This window comes from Podarcis raffonei, chromosome 1 (genome assembly GCF_027172205.1).
Source record: "Podarcis raffonei isolate rPodRaf1 chromosome 1, rPodRaf1.pri, whole genome shotgun sequence".
NCBI lineage: Eukaryota > Metazoa > Chordata > Lepidosauria > Squamata > Lacertidae > Podarcis > Podarcis raffonei.
The window spans coordinates 36,343,179-36,369,032 of NC_070602.1; the positions used below are offsets into that span (position 1 = coordinate 36,343,179).

General features: G+C 40.8%; 1 protein-coding gene across 6 annotated transcripts in view; it reads left to right on the forward strand.

Moving 5' to 3' along the window:
* PRKD1 (protein kinase D1) overlaps nt 1–25,854 on the forward strand; it is a 98,630-nt gene that overhangs the window by 26,889 nt on the left and 45,887 nt on the right. For 5 of the 6 annotated variants that reach the window (XM_053381195.1, XM_053381184.1, XM_053381173.1 and 2 more), the window contains one exon: nt 21,652–21,790. In XM_053381195.1, coding sequence (XP_053237170.1) covers nt 21,652–21,790 — 139 coding nt within the window. Of the gene's footprint in view, nt 1–21,651; nt 21,791–25,854 lie in introns of those variants that run through there. The other variant, XM_053381230.1, reaches the window with a different exon arrangement.

Genomic DNA, 25,854 nt, shown 5'->3' on the forward strand with positions numbered 1-25,854 from the left:
ACGATCAATCAATTTGTGGTTGCTATTTGGTTTTTACTATAATGCAAACAGAAGTAGTTTATGCAAGTGGTGACAGAAAATCTAAAACAGTTCAAGAAAACAGAATTGCTCATTTCTAACAACCCTCTTGGATTGTGTGGATTTTCAAGTTAACCAAATACAAAAAACTGCATTTTGCTTTCTTCTGTGTATTGTATAAGTTGTATTCAGCCTCTGTTTTATTTGCACATTCAAGTGGTGAGTCAGAATGTGGAATGAATGTGGAAGAGTCAACAGCTCTTCATAGGAGCAAGGCTGTTGATTCACCCTTTTTTATCTGGGGAAGCAACAGCAGGGTTGTTATTTTGTGGGAAGAGTTCCATAAACCAACACAGTGATCTGTGACTTAGTGAAAACAGCAGTGGGATATGGTGGAAATATCCTGAATTTTCTTGTTTCCTTTTGCATCTGAAGATAATAACCATAGGAGTTCCTTGAATCAATAAGTGTCAGGTTCCCCATGCCTGCTTTAGAGAACTTCAGCTCAAGGAGCACACTCCATCCTCATGCACATTTCAGGGGCTTCATGCTGGTAGTGGATGGTGCCAAACGTACTTGCTCTCTTTCCATGTTCCACCCAGTCAAGCAAGAGGCACTATGGCAGCTCCAACCAGGCAAAAGTGCTCACAAAGAATGTGGAGCAGGGCTGGTAAGTGGTGTAGTCTAGGGACTGGCCCAAGGGACAGATGAGAATGGCCTGAAGGGCCGCTCTCACCCTGAAGTTCCCCACCACTGCTCAAATAGCTGCTTCAAATTAAATCAAAATTAGGCCTAAAACAAAATTCACATCCAGTCAATGATCCTGTAAGAAACATCTAGTTTCCATCGAATAAAAATAAGGTGCTGCTTCCAGCTTTTGAGGCCCCTAGCCATTATAAAAATTAGAAAATGACAACAAACAAAGACAAAAGAAGGCATCAAAAATGAGTAACCGTAGTTTCTTGATATATAATCAACTTATCTGGGGCAATGTAGTCAGCACAATCTAATCTTGTGCCATGAGCACTGATGTGTTTTTAAAATGAATATTCATTAATATTTTAAAACTTTTTAATATGACAAAATCAGTATTGGTTAACAGAAAAAAGTCATACCAAATCACATCTCTCGTTTTCTTCTGTTTGCAGCTCTTAAGCTGAGAGAGTGTGTCATGTTTTGCTCCATTATGCATAAAGACAGGTTGTAAAACCTATAAAATGCCCCTCCAGCAGCAAGTGTCTAAATTGGAGGCCACCTTTGAGCATGAGGCTGGGCCGAATGGCCCTCCTGCCCTTTCACCCCACCCAACTGGCCTCACTGGAGATGGTGTGGGGAATCTTGAGTTTGTCATTCCTCATCTGTAGGCAGCTGAGGTTGTCGAGAACTGATGAAGGTGCAACTCCTGGCACCACCACTGTGGTTGGATTCAAGGTGTGGTACCTGGGCAGCTCTACAGGAGGATCAACCCAGAAGGCTGAATTCCTTCTACTTCTCATTGGCATTTGTAACTCATGTTAGCGTTGACAATAACCGTGGGGAAAACATGACCATATTGAGAACGTAAGAAGAGCTCTCCTGGATCAGGTCAAAGGCCCATCTAGTTCTGCATGCTGTTCTCGCAGTGGCCACTGAATTGCCTATCGGAAGCCTGTAAGCTACCCTTCTTAGATTCCCATCAACTGATATTCAGAAGCAGAACATAGGCATCATGGCTAGTAGCCATGGGTAGCCTTATCTTCCATGAATTTGTCCAATCCTCTCTTTAAATCCCTCCAAGTGGGTGGCCATCAGTACCTCTTATGGGAGCAGATTCCTTCGTTTGCACAAGTACTTCTATTTGTCCGCCCTGACTCTTCCAACATTCAGCTTCATTGCATGTATGAGAGATGCAGGAAAACTATTCTTTAGCCCTTTTCCCCACACCATGTATAACTTTATACACCTCTGTAATGTCCCTGCTTACATGCTGTTTTTCTAAGCTGAAAGCCTCAAATGTTGTTGTGATCTTTCTTCATAGGGGAATTGTTCCGGATCCATTATCATTTTGGCTACCCTTTTCTGAACACTTTCCATTGCTACAATATCCTCTTTGTAGTTCAGCAACTAGAACAGTATTGTTTATTTGTTAATTATCTGCCCTTCACTTGAAGGACCCCAGTATTCTAAATGTGGTCAAACCATAGATTTGCATAATGGTGTTAGAATAGTTGCAGATTTATATTCAAACCATTTTCTCATGATTCCTAATGTGGAATTCACCTTTTTCACAGCTGATGCACACGGGGTTTCCATCAAGCTATCTACTGCGATCTAATGTCGTTGCCATTTCAGATCCCACAAATATGTGTCCCAATGTGCATCACTTGCTGACCTTGAACCGTCTGAAGGCAATCCTGTATTGAGAGTGTGTGAGAGAGTGTTGTTAAAATACCTGCATATGAGGGTGTGTGTGAGAGAGAAGGACAGGCTGCAATCAGATGCTACTTTATTCTATCTTTATGGTGTTCCCTTGTTCATTTTTTTACATTTTATCTTGATCTTCCATATGACTTAAAATCCACTTCTGGAAAACTAGTGGAATGTAGTTTAGCACTCTTTTCTGTCCTAATTGTTTCCAGAAAACATCAATTTGCAACTTCATTAACTTGGATAATTGTGGGAGTTTCACACTGATGAAATTTGAGGTGATATACAGGCCTACAGTTCTTTCCCACCATTTAAAATTTAGCATGGCACAGCAGTATATTGATCAAAAAGCCATAGTTCCATAATGCAGCAAGGTCCTGCAGTGTGAAATGAACTTTAGAAACTGGAACAGAAGGGCCAGCAATTGTCATCAGTAAAACTTAGGCAATAAATCCCCACATCTGAATGCAGAGAGACATAGAAAGAAGTGTGGATTAGACAGAAAGATCAGTCCTATGGAGGTCTATTCAGAAGTCTGTTAAGTTCAGTGGGACCTACTCCAACATTTCTCCGATGAAAATAGAGACGTCCCATTCCATAATGATACTTTCACTATTTATACCCCTCACAGCTTCCAACATATATAAAAACATGATAAAACATTAAACAAGATTGCCTTCTGATGTCTTGGGGGTCAGATAACTCCATACCCTCCAACATTTCTCCAATGAAAATAGGGACATCCTAAGGAAAAGCGGGAGATTCCGGGATCAAATCAGAAACCTGGATGGCTTCTCTAAATCAGGGATGTCCCTGGAAAACAGGGACACTTTGAGGGTCTGACATGTGCAGTAGCATCCATGGCACTTTTTCAAAATTCCAAATGCACCCACAGGCCTCAAAACCTCTTCTCTATATGCTTGACATTTTTCTTCATTAATTCTTCCAGTTTACCTGGAACAGATGTTAAGCTATTTAGCCTGTAATTTCCTGCAGTCCCCATATTTCTTTCTTTCTTTTTCTTTTTCTTTTTTAAAAACAAACTAACATAGTGTTTCATTGATCACTTGCCAACCCTTATATGCAGAGACCAATCTTAGGGATCAGTTACATATTTTTCTTAGAAGATCGGCAGTTTGGCATTTGAGTTCTTTATGAACTATTGTATGGCTACCATCTGGAATCAGTGATTTGTTCATTTTTAATTTGTTGATGCATCTAATCACACATTACGTTCCGGTATGGGCTTGGTATTTCTCCTAGCAAATCAGAAAGTGGAAGTAAAGTTTTACAGACATAGACCAACCAAACATAAATATTAATTGCTTTTCTTAATGAAGAGTATTATTTTCTTTCTAGACATACCTTATTTTGATTTAGCAGTTGTCCAGTCCTTAAAAAAAACTAGTATGTAGGCTACAGCAGTACAGCTGGTTCTTAATTCTTCATCTGTAACTCTTCCACCAAAGGCTGCTTCCATATACAGAAACAATTTCCGTATCTTAAATGCTTTGTCCACTTACAAAAAAACCCACATTTGCCTGCAGCCAGAACACTTGGTTACACAGATCCTTTAATATGAAACCAAGGAATGGTTTTGACAGATACAGTAAACAGTTTAAACCTGACCTGAGGCATTTTTTATGGCTGTCATCCTGATAGTTGAAATTAAAGGTGACATAGACCTTGCTTTTTATAAGAATGACATTTACTTGGAAGGATTATGTTGTAGAAATATGCTAGGCAGAAGCCAGCAAGTGGAGCCTTGGAACCAATAAGCTTGGATTTCAACAGGAAATGAAATGTACTGGTTCCAGTGTTCCTCTTTCTTCAACCCACCGAGAAAGGAACACTGCGAATAAATTGTAACAATGAATCATCATATATTAATGGTGCTGTAACTCTTCAACAGTTTACTTTCCCCCAGATGGGGCACTCTTCCATTGTCTCTCAAGAAAGATGGAAGCATATTCAATTCTGATAGCTTACCTTAAATTTATTTTATATTATTTAAGATTTATTAACAGTTATTGTTCTAGAAATGCCTTACAAAATATTGGAGTTTGCTATTCCAAAAGGTGGGGAAAGGGACAGATACCCCACTTGTTTAAGAAAGATACTTGAGGATATGAAATATTGCTACCTGAATACTTTGGTGTGAAACTGCATGGTTAAAAATAAATAAAAGGAAGAATGCACACTATTTGGCCGCCTCCTAATTAGTTTAAGGTTAGAAAGAGCAAAACCCTTCTCCTTCTTTCACATATGAGATTTTTGAGGAAAGTGAATCACTCTAACTAGCCTCACAAAAAGTCCCTGGATATACCGTATTTGTCTGCAATTTGGCAGGCTTCATCCTGCAGGGCCTCTTGTACCTGAATTTTAATCCATGGCCCAAAGGGGAAATTTTATAGTCCCTTTTAGATTCTCAATGAGGAACAGAGAGAATGTTTTTATATAGAGTAGCTCAGAACCCAAATTATAGATTGAAGCAAAGATTATGGAAACAGATTAGAATTTTTAAAATGTGCACAGATACAAGGTCAGTCTTGGGGCCCATGTGCTTGGCTTGTAAGGTCAATATTCCCAAGATAAAATGTATTCCTTGTCTGATTTTGATCCATAGATTTCAGTGGATCTACTCTGAGAATGACATAGTTGGATGTCGCCCAAACTTTTGTTGAATCTATTCTTAGGATTTGCATTTGCATTCAGAGTTATTCTTTCTCTAATTTGTGTGTGCATGCATGCATATGTAAAAGAGTCTAACTTTCTTAATTCAAAATCCTTACAACTATAGTTTTAACTTAATATTATGCAAATATAAAATGAAATTCTTGGCTTATTGAGTTGTCATCTTTTTAAAGTTTAAAATCTGCTTATTGGCTTATTTCCTGGTTTTTTATGTATAAAAAATTAGCTATTTTAGAAGTGTGACAGCACCATCAATGTGATTCTTGTTCAAATTGTTATTAACATAATTGCTAGTTAAAGATAAAGTCTTCTGTGTTCTCAATTATTTTTATTATTTGCATGAGAGTTTTAAACTAAACTAGATTTTCTTCCCCAAAATTGAGCTACCTCCTCTCTCCAAGTTCTAAAGTTAGAATGTAGAGTTGTTTAAATGTATCAGAGTAAAAATGTTACCTTTTGAGAAGTAATTTCAAAAGAAAGAAAAAAGCACATCTAAATTTTGGCAAGATTTGATATTATTTCTTTGTTCCTCATTGTGATATTTTGCATGTGAATAAATGTTCAAAGTATGAGAATAATGAGAAATGAACTTTTAGATTACAGGTAAGTATTGAGTCCTAAGGCTGAAGTTCACGGGTTCTCTCTCTTGTGCCAAGAATGTGAATCAATTTCAGGGGTGGAAATAATGTACACTTTTCCTGCTTTCTTCAATGTATAAACTATACCATTTAGATAGTTTTACGCTATCTAAATCTATACACTACCTTACATTCATGATACTTTGCATATACATATCTGTAAAAGGTTTTAGAGACCATGTAATTTCAAATAGGTCCCAGTTCCTTCATAGTATAGCCTTGTAGGTTTGACACGATTAGCAAAAATTGTTGCAGCATAACTATGAAGGCTTTGAGCTCCCAACAACTTTAAAGTTTCAGTATGGACATCCCATATTTTCAGTCACCCTTGTTATTTACTTCCATAATGAAAATGGCTCCCAGTTGACTCCATTTACTGCCTACCATTCTAAATTTATCATGGAAATTTACTAAATTGTAAGCTGAATATAGTTTTGTATATAGAAACAGACAGTGTGGTTTATTACATTTTACAGCCAGAATCCCCTTTACCCCCCAAAAAAGGTGATTAAGTTCAGAATAGAAATAATTATATATTTTGTATTTACAGAATGATATGGCTTGGCTTTCACATTTGGGCACGTCACAACTCTTTTTCACCTTGCACATGCAAAAGCAGTAGTAGTCAGTTTTTCATGTGTGTCTTGACTGTATTGTAGTACACTGAAAATTGTTCAAATAAGTGGGAAACACAGCAAGTGGCTAACCAGCGTTGATGACTGTTGATGTGAAAACTTTTGCTTAACACAGAACTTTTATTCAGAGCTGTGCAAAGCCCATTAGCACTAAGATCAGTGGACACTTTGCCAATTAGACCTTCAACTGTTACACTAAATTACTCAACTTACTGTGAGTTGTCTTATTTATCTGTTATACTGAATTGTTCAGTTTACTGTGAGTGTTAAGAAAACACGGCTTTCAGAAACAATTAAGAAACACAAATCACACAAACAAAATGCAGGACTACCTGTACATTAGGCCACCTTACATATTACATTTTAGGCGCACAGCTACAATTTTATACATACTGTATTTTTCGCTCCATGGGGCGCACCTGACCATAGGGCGCACCTAGTTTTCAGAGGGGGAAATCAAGGAAAAAAATATGATTCCCCCCCAGCTCTGGGAGCAGTGAACAGGTTGCAGGCAGCCTGTGCACTTCTCACAGACCTTCTCCCTGCTTTTGCGGGAAGTGGGGGAATTCCCCCACCTCCCGCAAAAGCCCACAGTTTGGGGAGAAGCGGACAGAAGCCCACAGCCTGTGCGCTTCTCCTGGACCTTCTCCCTGCTTTTGCAGGAGGTGGGGGAATTCCCCCATCTCTCGCAAAAGCCCACAGGAGCCACACACCCTTTAAGGAGCACATGGCTCCTGCAGGCTTTTCTACGAGGAGGGAGAAGGGACTGACGCGGCTAGTCAGTCCCTTGTCCCTCCTTAGGGAAAAGCCCCCAAGAGCGGTGCGCTCCTTAAAGGGTGTGTGGCTTCTGCTGGCTTTTCTGGGAGGTGGAGGAATTCCCCCACCTCCCGCAGAAGCCGCGTGCTCTTTAAAGGGGCTGTGCGGCTTCTGCTGGCTTTTCTACGAGGTGGGAGAAGGGACTGATGTGGCCAGTCAGTCCCTTCTCCCTCCTGGGGAAAAGCCCGCAAGAGCTGCACGGAGCTTGTATGCGGCTCTTGGGGGCTTTCCCCGACTGCCTCCCCCCTGCATTCACTCCATAGGACGGACACACATTTTCCCTTGCTTTTTAGGAGGGAAAAAGTGCGTCCTATAGAGCGAAAAATACAGTATATCTAAACACATAACATAATGAATTTTGTTGACAAATCTAAGGTATGATTGTCAAGGAGCCAAGCTAGACTGCAGTTATCAGTTGGATGTATGCTTTGTAGAAAACACAAGTCTACTTTTCTGTGATAAGTGAAATGGGTCTTTTGCATATTACTGTACAAACATTCTGTTAGGTAGCTGTACATTACAGACCCTGTATTCCCTTGGATTCAAGTTATTGATCTATTTGCATTTGTGTCTTGTGTTATTTAAAGTACCTTTGGGCTCAGATATATAAAACAAATCTAATAGCATTTTAATATCAAAGCACTAAACCTGAAATGTCAGTTTCCTATTACAATGACTTTGTTTTGTCTTTGATGAGTATTGACATAGCAATCTACTTATTCTTTGGTGATCACTCGTAGCCGAGTAAGATTATCTTCCATGAACATGTTCTTAACAATGAGTCCATAAGTGACTGTGGAGGCCAATTCTGGATCCACACGGCCTTCCACAGTGGGGACATAGGTTTCCGGTTGGGAGTTGATCATGGTGAGGGTTTGCCCAATGTGCCTTCCTCTTAGCTCATTCCTCTTTTTTGCCCTGAGTTTGTGCTTTCTCAAACTCCATGACACCTTTCGTAAAGGCTGTTCTCCAATTGGAGTGCTCACAGGCCAGTGCTTCTCAGTTATCAGTGCTTATACCATATTTTTAAAGATTTGACTTGAGAGCCTCTTTAAACCTCTTTTGTTGCCTTTTGTCACTTTTCATTCTTAAGTTGGGAATAGAGTACAGTGGTACCTTGGGTTACAGATGCTTCAGGTTAGAGATGCTTCAGGTTACAGACTCCGCTAACCCAGAAATAGTACCTCAGGTTAAGAACTTTGCTTCAGGATGAGAACAGAAATTGTGCTCCAGCGGCGTGGCGGCAGCGGGAGGCCCCATTAGCTAAAGTGTTACCTCAGGTTAAGAAAGGTTAAGGACGGACCTCCAGAAAGAATTAAGTTCTTAACCAGAGGTACCACTGTACATGGAGTAGGCTTTGCTACCCAAAATGATCTGTCATAGCAATAGCCTTGTGTTGGTTATTTATTGTACTTAGTATCATCTTTATTGCTCATTGTAAATAACTAAAATAACCAAAAATCAACTCTTGAAACAGATGAAATAGACTAACCAGAGCCATCCCATAAAAGTATTGCAGCTAAGTTCAAATTACTTTTAGCTCATGACTAAGAAGAGGAGCCTGATGCCGTAATCAACATAGAACACCAGGACTTGATCTCCTTTGAGCAAGGCTTCTCCAATAAACAAATGCCTATAATACAGGAATAAGGCCAATTTCTAGAACTCACCCCAGCCTGGAAAAGTCAAAAGTTCATCTGCCAGACTTCAACCTGGAAAAATATTAACCTCAAGGAACGAGGTGATTGCCAGTGGCATTGAAATCCCTTTCATGGTTGACATCCAGCCCCCATGCCAAGAGAGGGGGAGAAATATGGCAGACCCGCATCAAAATGATTTATACCCATCTATCACCATTGTGAAAAGAGAGCTCGATGGTCATCCCATACTAAAGTTAAAGCGTTTACAAAACCCAGGGTGAACAAGGCAGTCAATCAAATGGAATGCTTACAGTTATGAGATTGTCAAATGATTAAATTATGACTTTGCTGTCTTCAACCACGAGAGACTGTAATGGAAACCAACTTTAAAAGATGACTGATTGCATCATTATTGATACTGACCTGGTTGAGAAAACGTTCCAGTGCTACAGAAGCCTGCTTATTCTACTTTTGTATGGACTAGCGATTATCGCCTATTTCCCCCCTCTACAGTTTCATAATGTGCTGTTCAGCTTTTGATTAGGAACCCATGTAGGGTGCAGTGTATGTGAGACAAGTGGGTTAGGGAGACAGGTAGGGTTGGCATGAAGCTGCAGGACCTTGGATAGCTCCAAACAGGAAAGGGAAAAAAGCTCAAGCTCAGTTGAGGTCTTTCATTCCCTTTGCACCAGACTCTCCCGTCCAAGCTCTGTTGTTTTCTTCAAGAATGTAGCCTTAAAAGGATAGTCTTCTGGCCTAAAGACTAGCACTCCATTGCCTCTGTGAGCTCCTTGCTTATGCAGGCAAGCAGGCAGTAGGGAGCATGAGGCTCCCAGTGGGCAGATTCTTCAAAATAAATTGGCTCAGTTTCTGGAATTCCTGCCTCAAGGACTCCAGTTCATGCTTAATTCTTGTTCATGCTTAGTGCTGGGGCTAGGGCTGGGATCAGCATTACCATAAGTTGCACCATGGTTATATTGATCTGTCTGCTTCCTACTCAACGCTCTAACCCTGGCTGCTGCTCAGGGTTGAGGTCATGATGGTGGGGCTCCAGAGTCATCAGAATCTTTTCGTCTTGTTGAAATTTGAAGGCTACAAACTTCCAATTTCCATCAAAGAGTATATGGAATAACCTGGGTGATTAATGTGTTTATACTTATTTCTAAAGTACTATTTATTCACTGAACCACAATTACGTTTCGACTGACAGCTGTGTAATGTTGGTCCATTTCCTCTTCTGTAGTTGGGACTGGGCTTAATTCCATACAGGATTCCTGACTCCATCTTTCCTTCTCTCCAGTGGCTCTTCCTGTTTCGATTTGCCTGCATTGAGTCTGAATGCAATTCCCCCCATAGTAAAAGTCTTATTCTATCATCCTTCTTTGCCAGAGTAGTTCATATCTGAGCTATGGAGAGGCTCTAAGAGGACCACTTCATCCCAGTTCTTTGTGGCATTCTTGGAGGTTCAGTTTTCTGTGAATAGCCAGGGATAGAATGAAAAGAGGGCATTTGCCTTGCCAAGCGTAATAAGTGGCATGGGACACTCTAAATAAAGCACGATATTTTAGTCTTGCCTCTGAAATTGCTAGTTCAAGCCTCTTATTTTCTAAGTTCCTGCACCATTTGATAAACAATGACTTGGCACCATGCTTTCAACAAAGAAGACGCTTCCTATAGAATGATTGGGGTATGTTCGTGCGCATATATGAATGCAATGCAAGAGGCATTTTGAAACAAATATTTTAACTATTTTCTTAGAACTTTTAGGCATAGAAAGACAAAGGAAAGAAATTTGGACATTGACCTATTGTGGGAGCCCTGACTTTGAAAATTCAGTGGCTTTTAAAATGTGATTCTTCTTTCTCTTCCTTGCATGTATTCATGTGCATTATTTTTGACGGGGAAACTTTAAAGACAGCTCAATATTACTTAAAGGCAACTTTTTAAAGCTGTTATATTTATAGTATGGAATTGCATGAGTTTATCAACTGCTATTCTGTTCAGAAGAAACACCTACTAGTTGGCTAAAATTATAGTGTTCTCACAAGGTGAAAACCCCCCTCTTTTGTTAGGTTTACATATTTCTGCATGTTTGATATTATTCAGAAGGAACTTTTCTCATTCTTGGCAGAACATTTTATTTTTAGCACTCTAAGAGTGAAATTTTATTGCCTTTTTGAAGGATATCTAAATAATTAAACACTTTAAAAGTGTAGTTACACAGGTTTTATCAATAGTTCGAAAACCCTGTAAATTTCAAGTCCTGTAGATAATTTTACCAACCCTGAACTTCCTGCCATATGACAGGCCACATTGCAAAGTAAAATGTTGCTATATGTCCTGCCATAGCAGGACAGTCATGGCAACATACAGTCAAAGTTAAGACAAATCAACACTTTTCATCTTACTGAATGCATAGCTTCTTGTGGAACCTTGATATAATACCATAGAAAAGTGGGAGGGGTTTGGGTACCATATGAGTTGTCATCTTTGCAGTGCTTTCTATTAATATTTATTCAGGGTGGGGTTCAACTAACAAGTCTACTAAAATCTGCTCTGCAGGGCTGGAGGAAAACTCCAGAAAAGGTTTAGGGGAGCACAGGGGGAGGAGGTGGGGAAGTCTCATTGTGCATGCAGACTTTGTTCCTTGTGCATATATCCCGCTTAGCACTACATCAAATTCTATATTTCATTTTTAATAATCATGTATAGGTTTAGGCAGGCATCACTGTATTCATTTGAAATCGCTTGACCCTCAAGTCTTGAAAACAACACCACTACTGTATCTCATTTCATATCCAGTCATGGATACCAATTTTTACAGATTTTTATCATTGTTGCATTGAGTTGCTCACACACTGCTTATAAACAATAGTAGTTCAGCAGTATATAAATTGTCAAAATAAATGTAAAATACTTTTCAAAATGTCCTTATTATATACCACTCCTGTCACAATTGTGAAGAAGTTAGTTTGCTGTACTCTGTGTTATGAAAGTATAAATTATTGACGGATTTTCCGTGTATAAGAATAGGGTTTTTTTTAACCAAAATATTAGGTTTAAAATTGGGGCTCGTCTTATACACTGGTAGTGCTGAGGGGTGTTTACTTAATTTGGAGTCCCCCAAAATAGGGGGTGTATTATACATGGAAAAATATGGTATATAGTTGTGTGTATATAGTACATAGATCTCCCTGAAGTCAGTCAGTTTGCAGAGGCTTATTCTAAAGTGTTCGTAAAAGCTTGGATCCTAACTTTTTCCTCTGTTCACAGAAGTGGAGTTGAACTCACTCTTTACTTTCACTAATACAACTCTCTTCTCTGAGCAGAAGCTCTTTTAGATTATAGAGCAAAATCTTAGGATCCATGCCAAAGTGTCTAATTTGTAAAGACTCTCCTCCTGCAAAAGAGGGGAGTGGTTGTGGGCGGGAGCCGGTCTCCGCCTGAAGCAGGGGGCGTTAGCCCCCTGCCTCCCACTCACCTGGCTGGCACCACGCCCACGGGCAGGCACCCAACCAGGTGCCTTCGAGGGGGCGTGGACGGCAGCGTAAATCGCTGCTGTGCCAGCCATGCGGCCTCATTCTTCGTCTTAGGTGCACCCAAGGATTTAGCATGTCCAATGGGATTGTTGACTCTTTCCTCCTTTGGACAGCAGATTTTCATCCCATATTACGATCTGGTTTAATAAATGATGTCCCATGCAGTGTGCTGGGGTTGCTGTTCTAAAAAAGGGGAAAACTTCAAAGCCTTTTTGAGTAAACCTCATTGGGACCAATTCTGGCAAAATGCATAGAATTTTTAAACTGGATTATAAATAATGTCTCTAGCCCATGGAACTAGTTGCAGTTTTTTTTGGACCCTGGCCTTGATTCTAACATTTGTGAATTGCTGGGTATCAGAAATTCTCCATGAACTTCTGGGATCATTTATTTTGTTCCTGTGGAGAAAATTTCTTCATTGAGGCCATTCTGTATCATTTATTTCTTTATCCACATCCAAAGTAAAATAATAAATTCAGTTGTTTTTTTTAAGAACGTAAGAGCCTGCTGGATCAGGCCCATGGCCCATTTGGTCCAGCATTCTGTTCTCACAGTGGCTGGTCAGATGCCCATGGGAAATCTGCATGCAGGATTCAAGTACAGGAGCATTTTCCTGTCTTGTGGTTTCCAGCAACTCAGATTCAGAAGCACCGCTGCTTCCACCTATAGAGGCAGAGCATAGCCATCATGCCTAGTAGTCATTGATAGCGTCCTTTTGCATGAATTTGTCTAATCTTCTTTTAAATCCATCTAGGTTGGTGGCCCTCACTGCATCCTGTGGGACCAAGATCTGTGTATAACTCCGTACACTGTGTGAATGAATGAATGAATGAATGAATCACAAAGCAGATTGCAGACAAAGGTTTCATGTTAGGACATGTTTCTGTTCCAACATAAAAGTGTAAGATAGTTAACATAAAAATTATTTAGACAGAACCATTGCACAAGCTAAATAAGTTGTACAGTTTCATAACTTTAAGAGAGATTTAAATATGATAGGCAAAACAACTTTGTCTCATATTCCTCCTTGGGTTTTTGCTTCTGAAGAGGCAAAAACCCACTCTTGGCTTTCTTGTCCACCCATATTAAATTGTTAACAATTTCTGGGTCATGTTTAATGACTGCCTTGTTTAATGAGGCATTTTAATAAAGAGAAAAGGTAGGAGGTTAATTTTAGTTGTGGACCCAGTTTCTGTTTCTTCTACCTAACCAACTCAGTTTCCATAGTTTTTGTAGCAGGTAAAACATTCTTTAAAGAGATGAATTACCTGATACATTCATTCCAAAATATTCTACCGGTGTGTTTGTAGAGAGAATGCCATGGGTCACTGTGGAATGTTGATGTGGATTGTGAATAAATTAACCCTAGACAGAGCACTGAAGTGTTTGTGGAGTTCACTGAACAGGCATAATCATTAACAAACAACACATGCTTCTGAAAATACATTGGTTTAAAAAAGAATTCAAGGTAACATAAGAGGGTTGCATATTTCTTTGTTCTTGAGGATAAGAAAGGCATCTATTATGATAATGTACTAGGGCTATACAATGGTATTTTCTGTTCTAAAAGATATTTTGGCAAAAAGACCTTGCTAGCCACACTAGCTGCACACAAGAAAAGAAATTAGTTTTTATCCCAGGTGAGTAACTAGTTGTAATACAAGAGAACAAGTTCAGTTCACCTGCTTTAGGTGTCTTAAATCCATCAACGAAAGCTAGTTTTAAAATGTAAGAAGTTGAATGCAGAAATGAATGTACAATATAGATAATGATCTAAACAATCCAAAATATGTTAAGAAGTAATTATTAATCACTTTTATGCAGATACTTAAAGCTGCAGCCTTGTTATTTCCGTGTACAGAGCGTGAGGTGTAGATGGAATCTAGCAACCCTCCTCTTCTGCTATGGTACTAAAGCACTTCCACACTTCCTCTGTTAGCATATAGTGGCTTTCTCCTTCCTAGATGCTAGTGCACTGGCTTTGCCTTGTGGGAACAGCAGACTTCCAACGTTTCGTGGACAAAAATAGGGATGCATGCACAGGCAAAAGGAATGCCATCAAGAGCTACTACCAAGGCTACACCATGTAGCACACTGTAAGACAAGTTAATTAAAGGCTCACATGAGCCCAAAGCACCCACTTGTACAGAAGCTGTCTGTTGCATCTCTGCATGGTTATCGGGTCCATCCAGCCATATCTCCTTCCAATCAGACTCTATGGGGATGAATGGTTCTTGAATGCTCTGACTTGGGTGTGAATGGATCCAGAACACCAAATTCCAGAGGTTAAACAGAAGTACCTTGCTGTCAGACGAGGTTCCCAGTTCTATCTCTGTGTGAGTCGCTAGCTGGACTTGCCTCCATCCAACGAAAAGGTGCCTCCAGATCTGTGAGTCATGGAGGAACCCATGGGGTGGGTACTTCCATCAGTGAAGAATTCTTACTCTTCAGCTCAATCTTAGAGACATTTGCAGGAGATTAAACATGGCTGACCATGGTAGAATTTACTTCTGAGTAAAACAAGCATAGGATGGCATTGCAAAAGACTTGTGGAAAAGAATGTGAGGGTGAAGTGAGGCTCCAGGATGGTAGAGAGTATTAAAATAAAGTCAGTTCAATTCAAGGAAACTTTAATGCTGATTATTTCAAAATTTTCAAAGTAGTTTTGGTCACAAAGGACTAATTGGAATTTGACTGTCAAAAAACTTTTGTCAGTGATGACTGGGGGCGGCTATTTTTTCACCCACCATGGAGCTGAATGTAATATGTCAACAATTTTATTCCAGTAGTTCCTTGTAGGAAATGAGGAAGAGATGTAAGCATTTGGAAGTGCCAAGGAAATATTGGAGGGCAGCGAAGAATGTGGCATGAATGTGCCTTTCTAAAGGCAATATTGAACTGAAGAAAAGTGCCTTATACTGACACTGTACTATTCTTTTAGATCTTTAACTGGGAATGATTGTTTCAACTGAATGCGAATGTGTAGGCTTGTAATCATTCCAAATATTTACCACAGGGCTGCTGTCTGAAGGGCTTTGGAATATAGTCTGATTTTGTGTGTGTGTGTGTGTTTTTAAATACCAAGTCCTAATGTATGGACAGTCTGCAGAACTGAAGTACATAGAAAATTTCATTAGGCAAGAAATAAAGTTTTCTCTAGTTGAAGGATGCATTTCAGAAGAGAAGCTCATCCATGTTGGAGCATTCCCAAGACTAGTAAAAGAAGCCAAAATAGTTGGGGGGGGGGAGAGCCAGTCCTGTTTACTCCACACATTGTAAAAAGTTGGTTGTGTGAATCATTTCCGAGTCCCTCCTGCTCACCTGATCAGGAAGAACTCCCACTCCCAAGTGTAGGTAGGATGCCAATGGGAACTTTTTTTAAAGCCTCCTCTCTCCCTCTCCCTCTCTCTCCTCCCCCCTCCCATTGTACCTCTAGCCCATCTTTATAGCTTTACAGTGGTACCTCGGGTTAAGAACTTAATTCGTTCTGGAGGTCCGTTCTTAACCTGAAACTGTTCTTAACCTGAGGTACCACTTTAGCTAATGGGGCCTCCCGTTGCCTCCGTGCTGCCACCATGTGATTTCTGTTCTCATCCTGAAGCACAGTTCTTAACCTGAGGTACTACTTCTGGGTTAGTGGTGTCTGTAACCTGAAGCGTCTGTAACTCGAGGTACCACTGTATCTCTTTCCTGTAGAGATATCTTCTAAAACAGTCAGCTTTCCATAGACTCTGAACATGTTTAATGCACACTGAGATACCTTGGTTTTATTTCCCTGTCTTTCCCTTACTAAAGTTTTTTTAATGGAAAAACTCAACAAAACCTTGAGGTCTTAAATCTTATTTGATATACTTGCCACACTTTGGGTGTGTGTGTGTGTTTGCGTATCATGTAAGTTTTAAGCCAATATGCATTTGTTTGTTCTGTCCAATAAATAAAGTGTTTAATCTGCTAAAAAGCCTGGTTGGGCTGCCATGGCAACCAAACAATGATTGAAACTCAGCTGTCACAGTGACTTGTCTGGCTTGCATTTTACCGCTCTGAAGCTTTTATAGAAACGAGGCCTACGAAATGCTATAGGAATCTTCATGAATGAGAAGAGAAGACCTTTGTGTGGAAAAGAATGCACAGAAACAGTCTGAGAACGAAAACATGTCCTTGCCTTGCACCTTCAGACCATAGTGGCAAAAATAGATGTGCTTATTTCTAAACAGTTCCTGATGGGCCTGATGTGCACAAAGGAGAGGAGCCTTCATCACACTCAAAGGTGTTCAGAACCTTAAGACAACAAATTCTGCATTGTTAATAGAATTGGGAGTGCCAATTTTATTTTGCAGCCAGCTATTCTGGGTCTGCTCTTCTAAATGAACTTCATTGGCAGTAGATTTGAGACAAAGAAAAGCAAGTATTTAACATAATGCATTTTTAAAAAAATCAGTGCCACAGTATGTGATAATGTCTATGGGTTTAGATGGCCTAAAGAGGAATTGGACAAATGCATGGGTGGTAAGTCTACTCATCAGCCATGCCACTAAATATCACTTCAGGAGGGATTCCTGGGAAATATGTAGCTGACCACTGCTGGAAACAGGATTCTGTAGTAGCTAGTCTTTTTCATCTGATCCTCTTGGGCTGCATTTATTAATTTTTTAAAACCATGAGTGGGCAATTTTGTTTCTGTTGAAGGTCTCATACATTTGAGGATAATCTGTTGGGGGCTGTAGGTTGGTGGTGAGTGGAGACAAAAGTGTTCTGGATTAATTAAGAGGGAATGAAGACCACCCTGCTGCATTTTTCACCATGGCTACTTCAAATTACAATTCGCTATCTACTCAGAAGTAAGCCCCACTGAGTTCCTTTCTGACTTTTGTATGCTATACATGCACACACAGAGCACAGAAGCCTGCTGTTTTGTTCTTGGCCAGAAGCCTCCTAATTTGTTCTCAGACAGCTGGGGGAAAGCTGCTTTTACCTGAGCAGTTCAACGAGGAAAATATGTGTTTAAAAAATCAGTTTATTTTTATTAAATAAAACATTGCCCCTTCCAGTTGTTCTGTAACTACATAGAAAGAGGTTGGGGGAGGAGAGAATAGTTTTAAAAGCCGGCAAATAACAAGGAGGAAACTAATGAAATGAAATGAAATGAATTTATGGGTTGGAAGAATGGGGCAGCTTCAGAAAGCATTGAGCATTGAAGGTTACCCACCTGTATCTTAAGGGGACAATGTCATCTCTAATTTGTTTACATGGGCAGGTAACAATCCATCAAAACATGGGTGCAGAAGAAGACTGTATGTGTGTGTTTGTAAAGACACAGGACAGTGTTAACCTAATGAACCGCATCAGCGGAAGCCCTTGTAGAAGGGGAAGCAGGTCAGAAATTAAGGCTTCTGATATTTATGTGGGTTGCACAGTGTTCTCCAGAATTTCATAGAAGCCATAGAATTACTGTCAAAGCATAGTTTTTAATCTTAAAATTATGGAAGGATACTCTAGTATGCAAAGGGAAGTATGTGTGGTCTGGAGTCAAAGTTAATATTTGGAACTACTAACACTATTGAGAAAGAGGCAGGGGAATTGTGATTGGAGTTCAATCTTGCAAGATCAGCAGAGTTATTAGCTTGCATAGTTTTCAGAAGCTTTCTTGCCAACACCTTCAGTTTGACATTGTCTTCTTCCCTTAAATATGCAGAGACCCCTTCCTCCTGTCTCGCAATGGAGATTAAAAAACATGAGGATATGGAGAGAGAGAGGGAGAAACTAATGGCAAATGAAATGAGTGGCAAAAAGCCCCGAACAAGAGAATCAAAATAGATCAGCAGCAGCAAGAGAAAAGAGAGGAGTCCTTAATCATTTTGTAAAGGAGGACAAAGAGAAGCCCTTCTAAATGGCAACAGGGGAGTCAAAGCATCAGGATGAGAAATAGCAGAAGGTAGCAGAGGTTTGGTAAGACAACTAGCATTTGACGAATAGCAAGAGGAAGAAATAAAAATAGATAAGGGAAAGGAACAAGAAGGAACTTAAAATGTGCAGTTTAATCTTAATATTGATAATGGAAGAAACCAGGGAAAGCTGAGGCTATGTACAAACTACAGTGGTACCTCGGGTTACAGATGCTTCAGGTTACAGACGCTTTGGGTTACAAACTCCACTAACCAGGAAGTGGTTGCTCCAGGTTAAGAACATTGCCCCAGGATAAGAATGGAAATTGTGCACCAGCAGTGCAGCGGCAGCAGGAGGCCCCATTAGCAAAAGCGTGCCTCAGATTAAGAACCGTTTCAGGTTAAGAACAGACCCCTGGAATGGATTAAGTTCTTAACCCGAGGTACCACTGTATACCTTAAGACACATTCTTTCTCTCAGAGGATTATGGGCACTGTAGTTTGTTAAGACTTGTGAGTAATCTGGGAGTAAGCTGTATTGAATTTAATGGGACTTATGAGTAGGTATGGTTGGGATTGCTACTTTAGTCTCATAAAGTTTAAAAGGGGCTTACTTCCAGTTAAGTGTGTACAGGATTGTATCCTTAAACTGAAAAGCAGGAAAATTGCTAAGTAAAATATATCATGGTAATCATCGTGGGATGGAATGAGCCTCTGAATAAGGGTGTTTATACAATCAGTAGATAAGAAAGGATTTGTTTTTAAAATATGTAGATATAATTGATAAGAGCAGTTTTGTGAAGTGAAAAGTGAGACGGAATCCAAGTTCTTGCAGTGAATAAAGAAGAATGGTGATTTGTAAGGAAGGGAAAAACAAATGTGAAATTAAAAGCTTAGGGGACAAGACAATAAGCACTCTTCTGGTTGAGACAATGATGTGATGTGCGAGGCTATGAAGGCAGTTGGAAATATCAGTAAGACAAGAGGGAGGGAAAGATAGAGCTGGAACACCATCAGCTTAACAATAGTACTGCAAGTCGAAAGAAGATATCAGACTTCCAGTGCAGGAGTTTAAAGTGTGTGAAAGGAAGTGGGTAAAGAATTGACATACACACCCTGCCCGAAAGCCTGCAAAAAGAAGGAGAAAGCAAGGAAAACAGAAACCTTATTCCTTTTTTTTCTTTAAGCAACAGCTCAGCACTACAACATCTTAAGGAATGAGGTGAATTATGAAGCAAGTTCCTGTGAGAAAACAATAGCAGCAGAAGTCTGAGGTAAAAGAGAGGTGACAAATCTTGTTTAAAAAGGAACATAAATTTAAGTAAGAAAACAAAAAAGAAGCGCAGAAATACTGAGAGCAACATCACTGGTTAGCTGAAGTAATAGAAAGGAAAGTAGTAAATAAGAGTGGTTTTCAGTTCCCTGTTTCAGTTTTGAAGAGCAAGGACACCTGAGAATCATAGTGCACCTCTGTGTCTCCTTCAACATGGATACTCATACTTACTCCCCTCCTTTTTTCTTTTTTTTGTAAGAAAAGCTTGTTGGTGGCTAGATTCCTCAGTGTTTTCTTTGGGTATTTTCCAAATAGTGAGTAAACTTGTTTACCTGAAGTGTTTGGAAAAGCTGACGTTATATTAGCAGCAATGTTTATTTTAGGGAAACGGCTTTTCCTAAGTGCTTGTTGGAGCAATTTACAATCTTGGCAGGTATTATGGTGAGAAAGACTGAGAAGCAAACTGGAGCTGGGCAGACTTGCTTGCTTTTTGTTGTTATTTTGAAACAAGATTTTAGAAGGCACATAAAAGTTCTTCTGGCTCTTATTTTAAAACTTCTAGGCTATTTTTTTTTCTGTCTGCAGGAGATTGACTACCCTGTACCTTTTTTGTGATGTGTATGAACTACAAACGTAGCTATTGAATTTTATTTATATATCTGTTCTTTGCTTGCATGTGTGTATAAGTCACAATCCTGGGTTCATGTTCAAAATTGCAAGTCTATCAATTTGAAGTCTTTGATGTGTATGTGAAAAATCTCATTACAGTTGTACCTTGGAAGCCAAACAGAATCCATTCCGGAAGTCCGTTTGACTTCCAAAACGTTTGACTTCCAAGGTGCAGCTTCCGAATGGCTGCTGGATCTTCCTGCAACCAATCAGAAGCCACGGAAGCCCCGCTGGACGTTCTGCTTCCAAAAGAATGTTCGAAAACCGGAACACTCCCAGTTTTCGATCGTCCGGGAGCCAGAATGTTCGACTCCCAAGGCGTTTGGGAGCTGAGGTACGACTGTATATTACTGAACGTCATATCATAATGCAGGAAATTGCAATGTATATGTACTTTGAATGCCTTTGCTTTGCAAACATCAAGAGGAAGAACAGTTGTTGCTTGGCAAACACCAAGAGCTCAAAAGCTGTGAGCGGAATTCCACTCATGAAACACAATGCCCTTCACTCTCTTGTACAGAAGAGGGAGGGATGATGACCCCATTGCCTCCCCCTCCCCTCCCCTCCCCCCTCCCCTGTTCCAGAGGGTTGGGTATTCACAGCAGTGCGGGAGGATGCAGGGTAGAGTGGGGATGTAGGGGGAATGGAAAAATCAGCAAGTTACCTCCTCTTTCTTTTCATATATGCTTGTACACAACTGAAGCCTTTTGTCTGCTTATGTACTTTCTTGTGTTGTGAAACAGTACCACACACATACAGTATAACAGTGCACAAAACACAATGTTAGTGTACCCTTTCACATATTCAGTACTAAAGGAAAGTGCTACTTGGGATTTAAACTAAAGCAACCTACTATCATTTAAGCTGGTTACAAACCTTCCCCTTCTTACACACCTTATATGGACATATAGGGTGATATCCAATAAACACAAGGATTTCCGTTTGTGCAATGGGAATTCCCCCTTCTACTCTCTTTGTGTGTATCCCACGCACACCCCAAAACTGCTCCAGAGGTTGAGGTAACCCCCAAAACAGATTTAGGGAGAAGAATGGCGAAAGTTCTGTTGTACAAGAAAAACACATTCACTGATGAAATGAGTAAATTGGATACTGCCTATAATAAATAAAAAACAAATAAACCAATATGTATTCTTGTATTTCTATAGAAAGTTTAAATGTTAATTTTGAAAAGACTGTGTTTTCAGAATCACCATATAAGAATTGCACTTTGCAAATCTAAAATTGAATGTATAAGCAATATCGTCTCTACTCTTGCAGAAAAGGGCTGCTGGTATTATGATTTGTGGTTTCTTTCTCAGGAATTTCAGTTAGCACCTCAGCCAACATTGTTTTTCCCCTTATTGTACTGATTCAAACTAACCAAAGAATGCTTGCATACTACTTGTCACTGAAACAAATTCTCAATTTTATTCATTTTCAGTTTCCTGAATGTGGCTTTTATGGAATGTATGATAAAATTCTACTTTTTCGCCATGACCCTACCACTGAAAATATTCTCCAGTTGGTGAAGTCAGCTACTGATATCCAAGAAGGTGACCTTGTTGAAGTTGTCTTATCAGGTAAAAATAATATTTTTATGCTTTATGCTTTATGTATTTTATAATTGCTTCAGTGTGGGAATCGGTAATAGTCCCCCTTAATTTGGGAATAGTTCTGGCCACCAAGCCTGTCTCCTGACTCCACCAGCACTTTGTCAGATTAAGAACAAAGAATAACTCTGGATCAAGCCAGTCCAGTATCCTGTTTCCAACTTCCAGGAACCCAACAAGGTTACCTTGTTTTAAACAGCAGACAAAAGCCTTCCTTTTTACCTGGGCTTTTGGCCCTTAGTTTGAAGGGTTTTTAAGTATTCACAGCTTCTTTTGGCATGACATGTCTTTATTTGTGCAGATGATGTGGTGTTAAGGTTTTTATTGATTGTGTTTATTGCAATTGGTTTTAGTATCTCTACTGTGATTGTAAGTCACATGGAGTTATTTTTAATTAGTAAAGCAATTGATAAATGTTATTAATCATCATAATCATCAAAAGAATCTTCACTTCTTTTAGAAAACAATAGCCAGTCAAGTTAGAGTGATAAAAAGGTTAGGCAGACATGCCTCTTTATTTACCCTGTAAATTGCCTTCACAATGTATCAGGGGTCAGCAAACTTTTTCAGCAGGGGGCCGGTCCACTGTCCCTCAGACCTTGGGGGGGGCCAGACTATTTTTTTTGGGGGGGGCGGAATGAACAAATTCATATGCTCCACAAATAACCCAGAGATGCATTTTAAATAAAAGCGCACATTCTACTCATGTAAAAACACATTGATTCCTGGACTTTCCGCAGGCTGGATTTAGAAGGTGATTGGGCCGGATCCGGCCCCCAGGCCTTAGTTTGCCAACCCATGCAACGTATCATTGATTTGTATGCACCATAAGCATGTAAAACAAAGTACTGTACTGTATTTTTCCATGTATTGGACGAGGTTTTTTTAACTCAAAAACAACGTCAAAAAACTGGGGTCGTCCAATACATGGATAGTGGCATGGGGGGGGGGGGGAGCGGCGCTCTGCCAGCCAGTTCGTTGGCGGGAATGCGGCTTCCCCCAATGCTGCAGTGAGTGGGGAGCGATCTGGGGGGTGTTTCCTGCTTGCAGTTGTGTGTGTGTGTGGGGGGGAGAGAAGCTGTACACCTCTAGCCAGCTCGTTGGCAGGAGTGCAACCTCCCCCAATGCTGATGCATGTGGCGGGTGCTCCCTGTCGGGATTCAAGCAAGCAGAGCCTCCAGCTCTTAGGAATTTGGCCACCCTCCAGGTGCCCGGCTTGAATCCTTGTGTTTACCTCCCCTGCCAGCGTCTGCCGGCAAGATCAAGGGAGGTCTCTTCGGCGATCCTTTTCAACGTGAAAAGAACACACCACTCCTCCCCCAGGGAGGGGGAAAGAGACAGACAGAAATATATTTACATGTCTTTATTCCTGTCTTTCACCAGTACAGAGAAACATGTCTGCACACTCTGATTCCCACTGCAGAGAGAGAGTAAACTCCACCCATGTACTTCCAGTACAGGGTCATGTGCTGCTCTGAGGTAACATCCGGCTCTCAGAGCACTTTACAGACAGTCCCAGTTTCCCACGGGACAATCCAATAACATCAGTTTCCTGTTTACCATTCCAGCCACCTGGTGCTTGCTTCTGCATTGCTCCTTTTTTGTAACATCCTCCCCCAAAAGAATCAATGCGTGTTGCAGCAAGCAAAGCATGATCCAGAGAAGAAAACAAACAGTTGTTATACACATAACACTCCCCTGTTGTTTCAGTTCCAGCCTTGGAACTCCCCGCCACTGGTTTCCCCAGTGTACCTCTCTGGTTGTCTGGTTTCCAAGGAATGAGTGCATCTGCATTACCTTGGCTAGCAACTCTCTGTTGTGTCTTTGTCTCTGACTTAGACACAGCTCCAACCTGTCCTCGGTTGTTTACAACAGCAACACATGCAACAGCTAAGTTAGCAAACTCTTTTGAGTACCTCTTGGGTGGTTCACCCTTTGTAACTCTCTCAGACCTACGTATGAGGTGCTGATCCTCTCTGCTCACTGGTCCAGTCTCAGGACTCTTTGGAGAACTAGTTCCAATGGTAAACAGTGGTTCATCCTTCAGTTGTGAAGGCCTATCTATTGTGTGAGACTTCCTCTCAATGACTGTGACAACTGAGCTCTCCGAGCTATCAGTGTCATCACTTTCTGTACAGCTGAAATCAGTGAAATCATCATCATCTGAATCGTCCTCAGTGGGAAATGTGTGTACTATCACTCTCTCCTGTTCAGGAACACTCTCTAGAAATTTTGTGAGAATCACCTGACCAGATTCAGACAAAATTACTCTGTAGAGACCCTTTTCATACCCCACAAAAATGCCTCTGGCATTCTTTACTCCACCTGGAGCTTCTGTTCTCACATGAGACCCAAAAACCTTGAAATGGGCAACAGAAGGTTTTCTGTGGAACAGTTTCTCAAAAGAACTTCCCAACTCTTTTGAAACCTTTCTCACTTTCGTATAACAGAACGACATTAGAGACTCGGCCCAGTACTCATGTGGCAGATGTGAACTAAGCAATTGCGCTTCCATCCCCTTTTGCAATTCTCTGTTCACCCGTACAGAGATACCCCTGTTCCACGCTTCCGCTGAAACAGCAATCTTGTGTCTGATCCCCTTCTTCTGCAGGAACCTTTGGAAATCCTGTAAAAGAAAAATCTGCTTCTCATCTGTGAATAGACAATCAATGTTAGCATCATGCATACTCTTAACTTTGTCACAAAACTCCTGAAACCTCTCCAAGGCTTCCTTTGGCTTTCTCAACACATAAACCCAGACATAGTTAGAGAAATGATCCACACACACAAGATAATATCTTGCTTTGCCTCTAGATGGTTCTAGAGGACCAATCACATCAGCATACACCCGCTGAAATGCTCTGTTGACTCCGGTCACCTTCTTGCTCACACCTGCAAGAGAAACTAGGTTAGACACAGATGAATTACATTCCATGTAATCACTTTGTGCAAAAGTCAACAAATAAAGTCCATCCTTCTGTCTGGCCGAAAGAAATAACTCTCCATCTTTGTAGATCTCGCAGCTCTCAGCATCGTAGGACAGTTTCAGTCCTTTCTTTGCAATCTGCGAAACACTCAGCAGATTGAACTTCAATTCAGGAACCAAGTAAACATTGTTTATTGTCAAGTCCAGACTCTTAAGATAGACAGACCCCACGCCGGCCGCTTCTAGCTCCTGACCATTGGCCTGTGTCACAGCGAAGCTTTGCTTCTTAAACGATGAAAAGAGCCCTCTGTGTGGGGACATATGAACCGTCGCTGCAGTGTCGATAATAAACGCGTTCCCAACATCTGGCGTGGTTCCTTTCGCCATCAAAGCCTTTGCAGGTTCCACCATAGGCTTGGTATGACCTTTGCCTGACGCCTCAGGCTTTGCTGAGCAGCCCTTCGCTCCTTTTGGCTGACGTGGCTTCTTGCAGTTCCGCTGAAGATGCCCAGCCTGTCCACAACTGTAACACTGCACAGCATTCAAAGCTACAGCATCCTTTCCAGTAGCCTCATCGGTGGGGGAATTAGAACTCCGTTCCTCCCTCCCCCTGTCCTTTACTTCCAGTGCAGCATGCCGGCTGTGTTCATCTAGAACCACGGCACTCAGGGGCACTCCCCCCTTCTTGGCATCCATGCTGAATCCAAGGGTCAGTTTGCACTCAATCTCAAGCCAGCTTTCACTTTTCAAGCCAGTAAAACTCCAAAAGTTCTCTTCTGTTTACTGCTTTTTACAGGCAGGCAAACCTTTTGGGCTGTTTTTTCAAAACCCTTGCACAGCTGCGCAGATACACTTTCGATTTCCCAGGCTCTTTTTAGGCCACTCAGTAACTGGCAGACGTTGCCTAGCAACCTGCTCAGGACGGAACTCCTTATCTAAACCACAGGAATTCCTGGTATGCAAGCCTGCTCTTTCAGAGCTGTTTTTCTTACGCAGCTTGTGAACCAGAAAATAAATCTTTCTGCGTTCATTCTCTCTTGCCCGAAATGCAGCATACCTTGTGAGCATACACTCCTCTCGGTGTCCAGTTGTCTGTTCCAGCTTCTGG